The 14,596-nt window shown below is 36.7% G+C and overlaps 3 protein-coding genes across 4 annotated transcripts; 2 read left to right on the top strand and 1 right to left on the bottom strand.

Moving 5' to 3' along the window:
• The first annotated feature begins 1,256 nt into the window (after nt 1–1,256).
• Nucleotides 1,257–3,109, top strand: LOC121767150. The gene is made up of 2 exons (XM_042163354.1): nt 1,257–1,650; nt 2,440–3,109. The coding sequence occupies exons 1-2, from the start codon at nt 1,529–1,531 to the stop codon at nt 2,876–2,878; spliced, it is 561 nt and encodes a 186-aa protein (XP_042019288.1). The 5' UTR covers nt 1,257–1,528; the 3' UTR covers nt 2,879–3,109.
• A 1,413-nt stretch (nt 3,110–4,522) lies between these two features.
• LOC121767437 (probable methyltransferase PMT17) lies at nt 4,523–7,610 on the top strand. 2 transcript variants are annotated; one of them, XM_042163698.1, is made up of 7 exons: nt 4,523–4,780; nt 5,016–5,067; nt 5,165–5,879; nt 5,952–6,162; nt 6,240–6,516; nt 6,625–7,095; nt 7,197–7,610. In XM_042163698.1, exons 3-7 carry the CDS (start codon nt 5,181–5,183, stop codon nt 7,423–7,425), a joined length of 1,887 nt encoding a protein of 628 aa, XP_042019632.1. In that variant the 5' UTR covers nt 4,523–4,780; nt 5,016–5,067; nt 5,165–5,180; the 3' UTR covers nt 7,426–7,610. The 2 variants fall into 2 exon arrangements, with proteins under 2 accessions (XP_042019632.1, XP_042019631.1); XM_042163697.1 differs by having other exon boundaries at nt 4,523–5,067.
• Nucleotides 7,611–7,985: 375 nt separating this feature from the next.
• On the bottom strand, nt 7,986–10,262 carry LOC121767436 (probable calcium-binding protein CML18). The gene is made up of 2 exons (XM_042163696.1): nt 9,399–10,262; nt 7,986–8,286 (listed from the first exon to the last, which is right to left on the bottom strand). Exon 1 carries the CDS (start codon nt 9,911–9,913, stop codon nt 9,419–9,421), a length of 495 nt encoding a protein of 164 aa, XP_042019630.1. The 5' UTR covers nt 9,914–10,262; the 3' UTR covers nt 7,986–8,286; nt 9,399–9,418.
• Nucleotides 10,263–14,596: the final 4,334 nt, after the last annotated feature.

Genomic DNA, 14,596 nt, shown 5'->3' with positions numbered 1-14,596 from the left:
AAAAAGAAGTCTTATCCATAGAATCTAAAATATACACTATTAAAGAATTGTTATAGTTTAATTTTTTCCTTAGACTTGAAAAATGAAAAAAAATGCAATATGATTACATTTTATTTGTATAATATTATCGTATTATGATATCAATATACGTATATATATTGTAGTAGTATATGGCAAACCAATTAATTATGCGGTAATTTTCAAATTTAATATTATGCCACTTTCCATAAAATTATTAAATGGATGTCTATACTTTGTGCCATCAATTTGCTAAATTTATATCCAGTTGATGTGGCATGTGAGCCCTTTTAGTTCCATTTGTCAAGAAATTAATGGTGAGGCACACAAAGTCATTATTCCACTATGGTATGGTGTGACCATGAAATTTTTACTCACGTAGTACGGGTGGCTGATAATGATCATGAAAAATTTGTAGTGATTTTATCATCATATCGGTCTACATTGTTATCCGAGGAGCCATTCAATTAACAAGATTATATTTTGAAATTAAATATGTATTGTATTATATTTGGTTTATAAGATTTAATCTTATAATTTAATCTTATATGGATAATCATGTGATATTTCGTCAATAGAACACCTCCATACAACTAAAATAATATCACTAACTTAATCTTAGATGATAATTAGTCATGTCAACCGAACGAAATTCAATGAAGTAATATTAAAGTGTATCTAAGAAAATCGAACGAAACTCAATGAAGTAATATTAAAGTGTATCTAAGAAAATGTTGGATAACACTACTAGTTATCAACTCGGCTGACCCGACCCGACCCGACCAGACCACTACATACTCTCTAGTTTTAACATAATTTTAATTATGTTTATTCTAAAATTTTATATTAATATATACTCCGTATATTTTAAAATTTTTTCACTACTTTATATTTGCTTAAAAATAATTGTAATTAAGTAAGTATAAATATAAATATTTATATTCTTCACTACTAATGTTTTATGTAATTCTGAAATGGTTCTAATAAATGAACTATAACTCAATTATAAAATCTTATAAATAATTTGATTATTCTAAGTGTAACTATTTTTTTTAATTAAAAAGAATACATAAAATTTTATAAAAAGATAGTAATATTTTTAGCAATTCAGCCCAACTTACAGTCGAAATAACAGAAATAACCCAATCTACTTTGATTGGGCTCCGAGCTATCTGGCTGATGTCAGGCCCGACCTGTGGTGAAATTATCATAATTTAATTTAATATGTGAAGTTGATGGATGGATGGATGTCAAATTGGGTGTGTTTTTCTTCTACATCTTCAAATTTCTTGCGCTAAAACCATACACAAAATTCTTCGCCCAATGCTGTCAATCGAGATGCAGAGATAGAGCGATTCAAATTTCTTGCGCACAACGAATCATTTTCAATTTCTATATAACTTCTTCGCCTATCTATTTCAATAGAGACACACAGAGGAGCTTCAAATTTGTTTCGCAAAACAACATCCCTTTTTGTTTTGAATCAATAGAGAGGGAGTGGTGAGGCGAAATGGTGCTATGGGAAATTACTTTGGGAACGGCCTACTTTTTAGGTCTTAAACGAACCTACAGGCTTGCTCTCAAAATCCAACGGAAGCTCATCAGCCCTAGGATTGGGCAATTTGTTCATAGGTAATTTTGTTGTTTATTTATTTTATTAGTTTATTGTTTGGCGTCTCTACTGAGGTTGTTTACGATTCTATTTTCTCGTTTCATAAAATTTTGGTGAGATCTTCTGTGTAACTTTCTCCAATTGTTGTGCATTGTTTCTCTTGTCATGATGCTGATCCCAAAGAGTATATTTATGCAATCGAAGTTTATTGTGGATATGTGTGCTGGAAAGCAAGAAATTCAGATGTTTCATTCGTTCTGTTGTAGCTCCAATATCGCACAGCATCAACATCTTTGTTTGAAGTTAATCATTTATGGAGCATCACAATTAAATTCCAAACTTGCTTTCTTAGAAAAATATAGCTAAATCATACATGTAGCTTTCTCCTAAACCCAATGATAAAGCCAATGTTAAATGTGACCTTTGCATTTCTGCTTATTCTTTCTCTGGATCACGGATATTAGGGAGTTATTGAATTGTAAATTGCAGATGCCTCTGGATCAAATTATGATTGTTGGATCCGAAGATATGAAACTAAAGAATCAGGAATAAAACTAACTGGTAACTACATATAGATTGAAGAAATATTGAAGATGACATTTTAATGATAGTTTTCTGTGGCTGATGACTAAATCTGAAAAGACAGTATTTTCTTCATCCATACTCTATTTTTATGTTATGTTTTAGTTCTTTGATGTTGAACTTATGGAACTAGCAGGCATATGTATTATACACAGATGATGTTGGCATTTTAACCTGTTATCTGGTTTATGGACTCAAGATTTTTCTTCTGTTTACTTGCATTGTAGACAAACTCGGAATGTGTTTGATGCGGCACTTAGTGTTCATCGCAAGGTACAAGAGAGGGATATTGAAGTTGGTCGGAACCTTGGCAACTGGATTCTCCGGTGGCTTGATAAGATGAAGCCTGCAGCTCAGATCAGAGGACAATCTCCACGAGCCCCTAAAACAAACAGCAACATGCCAAAGCAGTTGAATAATCAAGAAGGACTCCCAAAATCTACTCATGAGAAATCAGACAGACATCTATTTGTTGCTTCTCGATCGATCTTATCTAAAACCCCTACCATTGAGATGATCATGAAGCCAAAAACGCCTATTGGACACAATACCCAGTATAGGCAATATGGTACTGGTGGCTTGGAGTTTTTCACCGTGGACCGCACAAGATTTGGGCTGGGGGATGTGCTTAGGAATGACATAAGGCACTGGAGTATGTATCACTAATATGTTGTTACTTTGACTGTTTGTCTTTTAACTTGACCAGATACTGCCAAGACGAAATTCTTGAAAATGGTAACCATGTAAATAAATAAGGTAAGGACTTGATAGTTCAGGATTTCGCTTTGCTCTTGCTGGAATTGTTTGTTCTTCTTGGTGAACAAGTTTGCATTTCTTAGACAATCTTGTTTGAATCATACTGGCAAGCATGTTGTGCTTGGCCCTCATTTTGCACTATTCTGTATCTCATTTTCCAGTATGGTTGTGAACGAACTGAGCTGAATGCTGGCTGGCTCTGAGCTAAGTTCTTAAAGATAAATGAAAACCGATCCTAACCTCGCTATTCATTTTAATTGATAAATGAACAGAAATTCTAAGACCGGGTCACGGTATACTCGAACTCGACAAGATTGAGTAATTTGGTTATGATTGTTACACATTAAGTACTCTGAGTTTCATCTTCATCAGTTAAATGGAACCTTCACTTCTACAATTTCAAGAGTTATGGAACCAATATAAGAAAAAATGTAGGAGAAGTAGTTGATTTAAACAATTTTCCAAGTGATCTAGGTTACAGCATAGTATATGAGTTATTCACCAAACTCAGTAAAATTGCAGTTCGTCTTAGGACTCCTAGAGTTGTAAATCATGACAATGTCACTGGATATAAACTTATTTAAAGGATACTATTTTCTCTAAATAAAATAATAATAAGAGAGAATAATAAAAATAAGCTAAATTAATTTCACATTTGTTAGCAAAACACATCTATCAGAACTAAATAGTGTAGACATCTATCATAAAACTTTCCTCATTTAAGCCTCTTAACTTTTTATCTACCAAATCCAAATCCAAATCCAAATCCAAATCCAATATTGTACTGCAGATTTCGAACACCTTTTTTTTGGTGGCAATTGCTGAATTCCAGCTATTTTGCTTTCAGTATCATATTTAAGACGCTTTCATCTCCAGATTGAATACAGATTTCGTTTGAAAATTTATAACTTTATTTTCAATTTGAATTGAAAGTAAAAAATGTTTGGCTAAGCATAGTTTCTTTAAAAATACTACTCCATACAAGTTTTGTGTGACTGAAAACAAAATATTTGGAGCTCATAGTGAACTTACAAAGACTCTGAATATTAAGGGATGGGATCCCCTGCTGTGGAGGGGTGCACAACAGGTTGTCCCTCACATTCAATATTTTATTCATTTAATAATTTTTTTTAAAAAAATGAATAAAATAATGATTGTGAGGGATAGCACCCCTCCTCCGCAGTAGGGGATCCCGGCGCGAATATTAAAAGGTGAAGATTCCTTTAGGATGATGAAAAGGAGAGCGCTCCTGAGTCCTGACCTTTTTTTTATCTATTGACCTATGTCAGAAACAAAAGTTGTGTATTGAATTTTAAGATATTATTCAAATATTATCCTGAGTTAAAAATGAAGTTACAAGAGATAAATGCCAATTACTAATATTTTTATCAATTTAATCAATTTATCACCGAGTGAATGAGTATGTTGTATACAAGAATTTAACTAAAAAATGCATGCTTATACATAGATTACGTTGGATAATTTAAATAAACATAAACGAACATAGGATAAGGTAGGATAGGATATTTCAAGGCGAGATTCTAGATAATGAATAAATAAAAAATACAACTGCAAAAAGAGATGGAAGTGGGAGACCCGGAATCAAAGGGGTTATTAAAGAGAAAACAACATAGGCGGGGAGATGATTTAGGATTTTGTGTCGGGAAACAGCATCTCACGTTGCTCTATTAATCCTCCTCATCCATCATTCTTCTTTTTTCTTTTTTTTCCTTTTTTCGTCCATGATATTTCTGTTTGTTTTATTGATGGATGATTATGGTTTGCGCCTCAGAAATCCCTTTTAATTTCTTGGTATGTTTGTACACACACACACACACACACACTGTGAGGCATTTGTACGTTCATTTCTTGCTTCTTTCTCTCCTTTTCCCCTCTTTGTTATTGTTTTGAATTCAAGCTCCTAGTTTTTCTGTTATTTTTTTTGCTTGTGTTGTGGTGGAGCATGTGCATATCCACTGTAAGAAATGGGAAATAGTTGTAGTAAATTGGTCTGGCTGATGGAATTTCACTTTTTGTTCATGCATAGGCAATAGGGGCTGCAATAGCTCATCGATAACACTCTGGAAGGAGACCAAACGGTATGTCTATTTCCAGATCCATTCAATCAACAAATTGCTAAAAATGGTTATAATGTGTTAAATGGAACATAATTTGAATATGGCCTTTGTTGTGTAGAGTTAGATTGGTATAAATGGGGAAGGAGTATAACGGATCCCCAAAGCCTCATCAGCTGAACATGAGGCGAAAACGCATCACTTACATCTTAGGCGTCAGTTGTCTCTGTGTCATCTTCTACGCTTTAGGCGCTTGGCAAGGCCGCAGCGTCCCCCCGTCCGGCACCCAGTTCTCGTCCCGTGTCGGCTGCGACGACACCCCGGCCTCCAAGGGGGACTCCGACTCCCCCTCCTCGTCTGACTCCCCCTTGGTCTCCGACACCCTCGACTTCGAGAGCCACCACCAGCTGGTCATTAACACGTCCGAGCAGGCCGAGACGTTCCCCCCCTGCGACATCAAGTACAGCGAGTACACCCCGTGCAACGACCGCCAGAGGGGGAGGCAGTTTGATCGCGACATGCTCAAGTACCGGGAGAGGCATTGCCCCACCAAGGACGAGCTTCTTCGTTGCCTCATCCCTGCTCCGGACCGTTACAAGGCGCCTTTCAAGTGGCCGCAGAGCAGGGACTACGCGTGGATTGGCAACATCCCTCACAAGGAGCTCAGCATTGAGAAGGCTAACCAGAATTGGATCCAAGTCGAGGGTGATCGCTTCAGATTCCCCGGTGGAGGGACTATGTTCCCGCGTGGCGCTGATGCTTACATTGACGACATTGCTGCCCTCATCCCCCTCAAGGACGGATCCATCAGAACCGCCCTTGATACAGGCTGTGGCGTAAGGGGTCGTTTATTGCTTAGTATTGGTATACATTGATATGAAAAAGTACTTAATCTACATTGGTTTCAGGTTGCTAGTTGGGGGGCTTACCTGCTGAAGAGGGATATAATCGCAATGTCTTTTGCTCCGAGAGACACGCACGAAGCACAGGTGTGGTTTGCACTGGAACGAGGCGTCCCTGCAATGATCAATGTTCTTGGCTCACAGCGGCTCCCTTATCCAGCTAGGGCTTTCGACATGGCTCATTGCTCCCGTTGCTTGATCCCGTGGTCCAAATATGGTAACATATGATATGAGTATGGATCATTCATAACATTTAGGAATGTGCATCTTTGTTCTTACATTGTGTTGTTGTAGATGGAATGTATCTAATGGAAGTGGATAGGGTGTTACGGCCCGGTGGCTACTGGATCCTCTCCGGTCCTCCCATTAACTGGAAGAAATACTGGAGAGGTTGGGAGAGAACTCAGGAAGATTTGAAGCAAGAGCAAGACTCGATAGAGGATGTAGCCGCACAGCTGTGTTGGAAGAAAGTAGTTGAGAAGGGCGATCTCGCTATCTGGCAGAAGCCTCTCAATCATAATAACTGCGTGGATCGCAACATTTGCAGCTCCGGCAGCGCTGATGCAGGCTGGTAAATGCATCTATGCCTTCAAATGTGATCTGTTTTGCTAATACTACTCTTTGATGAGTAGTAGGCATTGTTTTTAGTGATGGTTCATTTGATGTGTATGGATATAAGGTACAAGGACATGGAAACTTGCGTGACACCGCTTCCCGAGACGCGAGACGCAGAGGAAGTGGCCGGGGGTGCGGTGAAGAAGTGGCCAGAGCGCGCATTCTCGGTCCCACCAAGGATCAGCAGCGGATCAGTCCCGGGCGTGACTGCCAAGACGTTCGAGGAGGACAACAAGATGTGGAAGGACCGGGTGGATTACTACAAGCGCCTGGTGGGAAAGCTTTCGCAGGGGATGTACCGGAACGTGATGGACATGAATGCCCACCTGGGGGGGTTCGCGGCGGCCGTGGTGAAGTACCCGGTGTGGGTGATGAATGTTGTTCCCATGGGGACGGAGCTCCCTGACACGCTCGGGGTGATCAAGGAGCGGGGGTTCATCGGGACGTACCAGGACTGGTGCGAGGCGTTCTCGACGTATCCGAGGACGTACGACCTCATCCACGCGGGGGGCGTGTTCAGCGCTTATCAGGACAAGTAAGGAATCATCATCGTCCCTAGACAGATAGATGGATAGATAGATAGATATACCAATGTTATGATGTGTGTTCTTATAGTGTGTTGTGTTGGTGTTGAAGGTGCGATATAAGGTACATATTGCTGGAGATGGATAGGATATTGAGGCCGGAGGGGACGGTGATATTCAGGGATGTGGTGGAGGTGTTGGTGAAGGTGAAGAGCATAGCTGACGGAATGAGATGGCAGAGCAAGATTGTCGATCATGAAACGGGGCCGTTTTATACCGAGAAGATTCTTGTTGCCACCAAGAATTATTGGACTGCTGATTCCAACCAAAAAGCTCTATGATTTCGGAACTAAATTCTGTTTTGTTTTTTTGGGATGGGAGTTTTCTACTCAAAATGCTGTAGTTGGATGCTGACAACTTGTGCTTCATATCAATAATTTGTGTAGTGACAAGTTTTGGCAGTTAGCTACATTTTGAAGTATGCTACAACTAATCATATAGTAATACGTACTAGTTTTCTGAGTAATAACCGATTATTGCTTCAAATGGCCATCTTTTGACGTTATATTAGTAGTAGTAGTAGTACTACGATTCATCTCAAATTTTACTTTGAAAATGGACTTCGGAAGATCCATAAATTCATTTTTTATGATTGTCAAGAATTGTGTGATTTTCAATTATCGACCAGCTCGCATAAGTAATCATAGTAGCTTGCTACTTACAATTTTATCAGCAGTTCAGTTTATCAAGCAAAGATCTACCATTCTATAAGAATATAGTTGGAGTAACAAAATGGAACCATTTCAGGCTATTATTTTAAAATTGTTTTCTGTCAACTCCCCTTGTGTTAAGAATAATACTATCTGTATTTTGGAATTAAAATGCAGGTATAGCTTTGCAATTGTTCTGTCAAAATAAGTAGTAGTATGAGATAACTTTGCATGACTTTTAACGTGGGTTCTTGTTCTTCAACAAACAAGAGCTCCTGGGTTTGAGCTAAAACACCAGATACTAGTGCAGCAAAAATCAAACCAAAATCATACATAACCTACATGAAACCAACGATGAGACCTGCTGCACGTTGTCGTTTACCGACAACTCAGACGAGATATATATGTATATATGTATGTCTGAACATTTGATCATGTACCTAGTCACATATCCAGGATAAACCTACTCTTCTACCACAAATTCCTCCGAACCTGTTGCACAACACAAAAAAAAGTCAGTATAGCTTGAATAAAACCAGAGGGAAAACAGAGCTTAACTAAAGATGAAAGCATAATTTCATGCATCATACTAGTTACTAGAAATGAGATGCATATGAACGACTATATTTTTCCAATATTCTGAATTGCAGCAGCTGTAGTATTCACACTTAGGTTTACCACATGAAGCATTTCCCTCTTCCCATCCCCTTCCACACCCTACCACAGCAAGCTAGGGTACTCTCAGTAGATGCCTTTGTATGAAAATATTTTACACGTCACAAATGTGCTATCATGTTCTTGAACTTTCTTTCCGGACATCTTTTTGACATAATACAGTTAGAGGAGTGAAGGGGTAGAATCATAGATTACACATACAGATTTTTTGGAGATTCATGGTAAATTACAACATATGCTAAAGCCAAACAATCTAATGAGAGTGAGGTATAAGATTTATACAAATCAGTTTTAGGCTTTTAGCGAAGGTAATGCTAGATTCAGCTATACATGAATGCAGAGGACTAAACTAGAATTCGTTGATCTTCATTATGCCCTGCACTGTCCAGATGGACAACCAGGCCATTTATTTTCAACTATTTTGCTTATGTCATCAGCCATTATATAACCCCTTGGTCCGTTGTTCTGCAAGGGCTGCAGATAACTTGTTACATATTTTCCTGCTAAACTTTAAGGGAAAACCAGTTCTACTCACTATTACTTTCAGAAATCAGTTGCCCCCTTCCCCCATCTCCGCTACCCAAAATGAACAAAAACGATGATCACCGACAAGAAAATACCAAGGGCTCTCCCGTTAGAATTCCTGCAACATAAAACAGTACTCCAGCAGGCAGCAACTAAAGCTGTCCTATCAATTTTCAACTATTTGAATCTTCTTTTTCAACACGAGAGTGTTAAAAAGGTCAGAATGCACATACACAGTGAAATGCCATTCACAAACGCAGAATCTCCACTTATATAATTTGAAGATGCCATTAATTTCCCCCAAAATAAACACTCTTACCTAGATCACTATCTTTCAATGTACAACAAATTGATGGTGTCTCCAAAGAAAATTTCTTATACAGAGAGGTTTGTGCGATTCATACCTGAACGAGACAAAATCGAATCAAGCCCAAGAATTATCAAATGCGGCGGATGTGATCGCCTGCGAGAACTCCCGAAAACTGATCCTGCCGTCGCCGTCGGTGTCGGCCTCGCTGATCATCCCGGTGAGCTCCTCCGCCGTGAGGGCGTGGCCGAGCTTGGCCATGGAGTGCGCGAGCTCCGCCGCGGTGATGTAACCGTTCCCGTCCCGATCAAACATCTTGAAGAGGTGGCTGAGCTGCTCCTCCGTGTAAGGCGACTTCGCCGGCAGGAGCTCCGGCGCCACCAGCGCCACGAACTCCGAGAACTCCACTAATCCGTTGTTGTTGGTGTCGGCCTTCTGGATGAGCGCGTCGATTTGATCGGGGCTCGGCTTTAATCCGAGCGAGCGCAGGAGCGAGCCGAGCTCCAGCTCCGTGAGGCTGCCGTCGTTGTTCCGGTCGAAGGAGCGGAATATCTCCCGCAGCTCCGCCAGCTGCTCATCGTCCAATTTGACGGCCGGCGCTTTAGCGTTCATCTCTATGATTTTCCCTCCAAAAACAAAAACAAAAAAAGAGGAAATGTTGGTTGATTAAAGAGGCGAATTAGGGTTGGGAAAAATGATGGGTGGGATGGTGCGTGAATTGTCGATCTCCGCTGTTGTTGATGCAGCAGCTGATCTAACAAATTCGCAACACTCAATAATCTTCTTCCACAACGCTTAATTTTTCCTCTCCCTTTCGCTCCTGTTAATGATCCATCACTTTCCGAATTGCTGGCAACCAAGCTCATAAATCGGATCTATTTTCAACTTTTATTTATTTGTAAATGCCGTTTTGATTTGTCACGTAGTAGATAGATTTAATTCTTTTTTTCTATGCTGACTTATTTATTTCATCTAGATGTTGTTGTTAGATTGTTACTACTCCTATTTAATTAAGTGTGGTTTAATTATTGTTACTAATAATTTTGAAGAAGTCAATTGCGGCAACAAGATTGACCAAGTTTGATTTTGGATGATCCTTGATTCTAATAATTTGATCAAGGCAATTAGTAATTTATTAGTTACTAGTACTACTTAGTCTCTGGATTCAATTAATCACATATGGATATGGGATTAGAATTTCACAAATGGATTTGTTGTTAAATGGTTAATGAGTTTTTTAAAGTAATTGAACAAATATTAATTAATGGTGAAAAGGCGTTTCAAATGGCGGGAAGGAGGGCACGTCATATTCATACACACTTTGTCAACTGCTCCCCACCTTCTAATCATGAAATGGGTACCTACTTTTTTCTTTATTCAATATTTATGCTAACTATTCCTATAACGACTAGCCGTATCAATCCAACTACAAAATTAAATAGTAAATCGAACAAAAAAGGAGAGAATTCGGTGCAAAAAATTCCTACTTTAAAAAGATAGGCTTTAATCCGAAAACTCTATGATTGAGGCTGATTAAACAAACTTTATATAGTTACATTAATTACATGATTGTCAAACTTTACGATAACTAGCACTTAGTATAAAACATTTTCAATTTCTATCTTTCATCGTTGCCTCAAATTCATGGTTTCATCTTTGGTTTGAACATTGCTTTCTGTGAAAATAAAATTGAAATTTGAGAAGGAATAAATTGACCATTTGAGCATTAGATGGTTTCATCGCTAATCCATCAATCAATATTACTCCACATGCATTATACAAAAATTGCTTAATCTTAATATTTGCAATATTGTTCAAATGGCACAATCGGTTTGAACGGTGAATGGGGAGACTAGCAATAAATATTCATCTTTTCAGTCATCCAAATCTCTCTAAATTTGACCCTCATTTATTTTATTAAATCATTCACGCTACCTTAAGTAACAAAATATCAATAATTTTTATTTTTATTTTTATTCATAAATTTGTAAGTAGTACCTAATTCTTATCTTGATAAAGTGTGCAAGTAAAAATTCTTAAGATGTTTCTATTGGGTTAAATCATAAATTTTTATTTTTATTTCCATTGGTTAAATCATAAATGAGTCATCTCCAACCAATAAATTGAAAGCTCGAGTCATCTAATTAATTATGTGCTTAATTATATGTGTATGGAGTCTCATTATTCACAAATCCACTCTTAAAGACCGAACCACCGAACCATACCAAATTAGGGTTTTTAGATCTAGTTTTTTATGGATGAGAGACACAAATTTATCAATTATTTTCGCCTTCATCACGAGCCTATTTTAATTCATCCGAAGGTAAATAAGTCATACTAACATGTTACGAAGATTTAACTTCATCCCAGTAGGTTTTTACTTCATTCCAGTAGTTTTTACTTCATTCCAGTAGGATTATCACTTCATTCCAGTACGTAAATGCGGTTTCGCCGTCGCGTGCCGTTCTTTCTCTCTACAATATCTATCACCACTGCCACAACGCTGATATGGTGTAATAAACACATGGAATGATGTAATAAATTGTTGGAATGAAGTATGTGTAGAAGCATTTGAAGTCCTACTGGAATGAAGTAAAAACCTTATCCAATGAAGTAATAACGTTTATGAATGAAGTAATAAACGCACTTGAATAAATTGCATTTTTTAATGTAAATAAAGTAAAAACTCAGGTCAATGAATTTCAAATGAAACATATGTTGAATCATTTCAAAACCTATTGGAAGAAAGTAAAAACATGTTGTAGTTTCAAGGTATTACGTACGGAATGAAGTAATGAACCTATACAATGAAGTTAAATGAGCTTGTAATGAAGACCGAAAAATTTACACAGCAGCACATCTCATAAAAAAAGCTAGATCTAATGGCCCAGATTTGGTCTCTAGTTCGGTCTTTAAAATTGGTTCGACATTGATCACAACTCTATGTGTAAGTATGTAAGTTGTAACTAAAAAAATTAACAAACTATTACTACTATCAAAATTGAAAAAGTTTTTTTTTAATAAAGTTCCAATGTGGGTCTTCTTTTCCTTTTGACTTTGTGGAGAGCTCATATATAAGTATATCGTTCCAATCTTAGTCTAAGTTTCCAAGAATGTTCCGAAGTTCAAAGAGTTGCATTCTTGTCCCCAAAAATCTTGAAAACATTTTAACGTTTAAATGCTTGCGTTTTTTTAGTCTAATTAATGTTTTGCAAAAGTCTCGAAAGTTTCTCGAATCTGATTTTTCAGGATCGAAAAACCGACGTGGATCATTTTTCATTCTCTACGTATTTATATAAAATCGTGACTAAGGTTTTTATATACTAGTACTACTATTTCTACCATTGACTCTTTTAATTTTCACTAAACAAAATGACATTATTTACTTTAAAGCTATATTTATGATTCTCAGCATATGATTCGTCCACCATATCATCAAGGTACAATTTAACAGTTGAGTATACTTCTCCATTGACCTAATGACTTCGATGCATTTCATAAGTCAACAAGTGATTGCGTGTGGATTTGATCTAATTCAATATTTTGATTAGGTCTTTTTTGTCCATAAAGTCACACTCTCAAGGAAAGTTCTTTGAATTTTGCCGTAAATTTGTTCATAAGAAAAATACTAACGACGCACATTTTAGCTCAGATAACTCTGAAATAGAATAATTATCTATTTTAGCAAACAGACACCAAGTATATATGAGTTGCATCACTACAACAAAAATGAAATATTAACCAATCTTTTTGCGAGTGTACATAGTTATGGGATACGCCACAGGAAAATATCGATCATAAAAGAAAACGATAAAACTTTAGCAAACTAAACATGTATATTTTAAAATTATATTATAAAAGAACAATTATAAAACAATGAAAACAAAGCTAAAAGAACAGTTGATTAAGAATACTAAATTTTACTTGATTAGGAAGACTAATTTTTAGTTCATCCGAGTGTACATAGTTATGTAATGATGTTTAAAAGAATATTAAGATAAATAAATATATGGTGGGTAATAAGAATAGATATTAAAGAACACATGTATGTATGCATAACAAAAAAAGAAGCGGCGTACCTTCGAAATCCATTGATTGTAATGAAGAATTCTTTTAATTTATTTGGAGACGATTGGGAGATAAATCATAGAAAGATTGTGTATATATTATGCATGAATGTATTTATGGGATAATTTATAATTTCCATATGAGAAATTTTGTTCCGTTAGAGCGTGAATAGGTAATCTCCAAGCTGGAAGTGGGACCCTCTAAATATCCATTTGTCAATATATTAGTGGTAGGACACACCAAATAATATTTCCACCTTGGTATGTCCAAGTCAATGGAATTTTTTCTCCTTTTGTATCCATTAGTAGCATGTAGTACTCCGTCCCTGAAAATTTATCACCTATTTCCTTTTTTGTCCGTCCCTAAAAATTTGTCACATTTCACTTTTACCATTTTTGGTAGTGGACCCTACATTCCACTAACTCATTCATACTCACATTTTATTATAAAACTAATATATAAAAGTAGGACCCACATGCCACTAACTTTTTCAACTCACTTTCTATTATATTTCTTAAAACTCGTGCCGGGTCAAATGGTGACGAATTTTGGGGGACGGAGGGAGTAGTAATTTTTATTAATTATATACAGTTAGTTCATATCCTCATTTATCTAAACTGGGGGAAATTAAGCATAAAATCGGTCTTAAGAATATGGTAACCGTTAAACTTCAGTCTTTTAATTGATTCTATATATACGTTATATATATAATCTCGAATTAGATATATTTTAATTTTCAAAATGACGAAAATTGATGCTAAATTAGCAACTTTGAATTTTGTAAAATCTTCAACAACTCTGAAATTGTAATATAGGAGTATGTTTAATTAGTTAACCTGCAACTCAAGCCTAGTTAAGGCAAATTTGGACTTTTGAACAAGATAAGGCTCAATGTGTGCGACAATGTTTACACACAAAATGCCAAAATTAAATTTCACACACTTTTTAACAACAAACTAACATAAAAGTAAGGTGGTGCTCTAATTAAATACTACCAATTAAAGTTGTAATTTGACCCTGTACCATACATATGTTTGGGAGATACATTAAATGTGTATATACAATTTTCAATTTACAAATTTTCTTCCCTTTTCTCTAAAATCGTTCTCTTAATTTGGGCCGGATATATAGTTTCTTAATGCAAAAATGGGAAATTCAAAATTTGAAACCCCCCTTCATAAACAACATATGGTCCAAACTGCAAAATGCAAACTGTAAATTGCTAGG

Source organism: Salvia splendens, chromosome 15, assembly GCF_004379255.2.
Source record: "Salvia splendens isolate huo1 chromosome 15, SspV2, whole genome shotgun sequence".
NCBI lineage: Eukaryota > Viridiplantae > Streptophyta > Magnoliopsida > Lamiales > Lamiaceae > Salvia > Salvia splendens.
The sequence above is the reverse complement of the archived record's forward strand: the minus strand, read 5'-3'. Positions and strand labels throughout refer to the sequence as shown.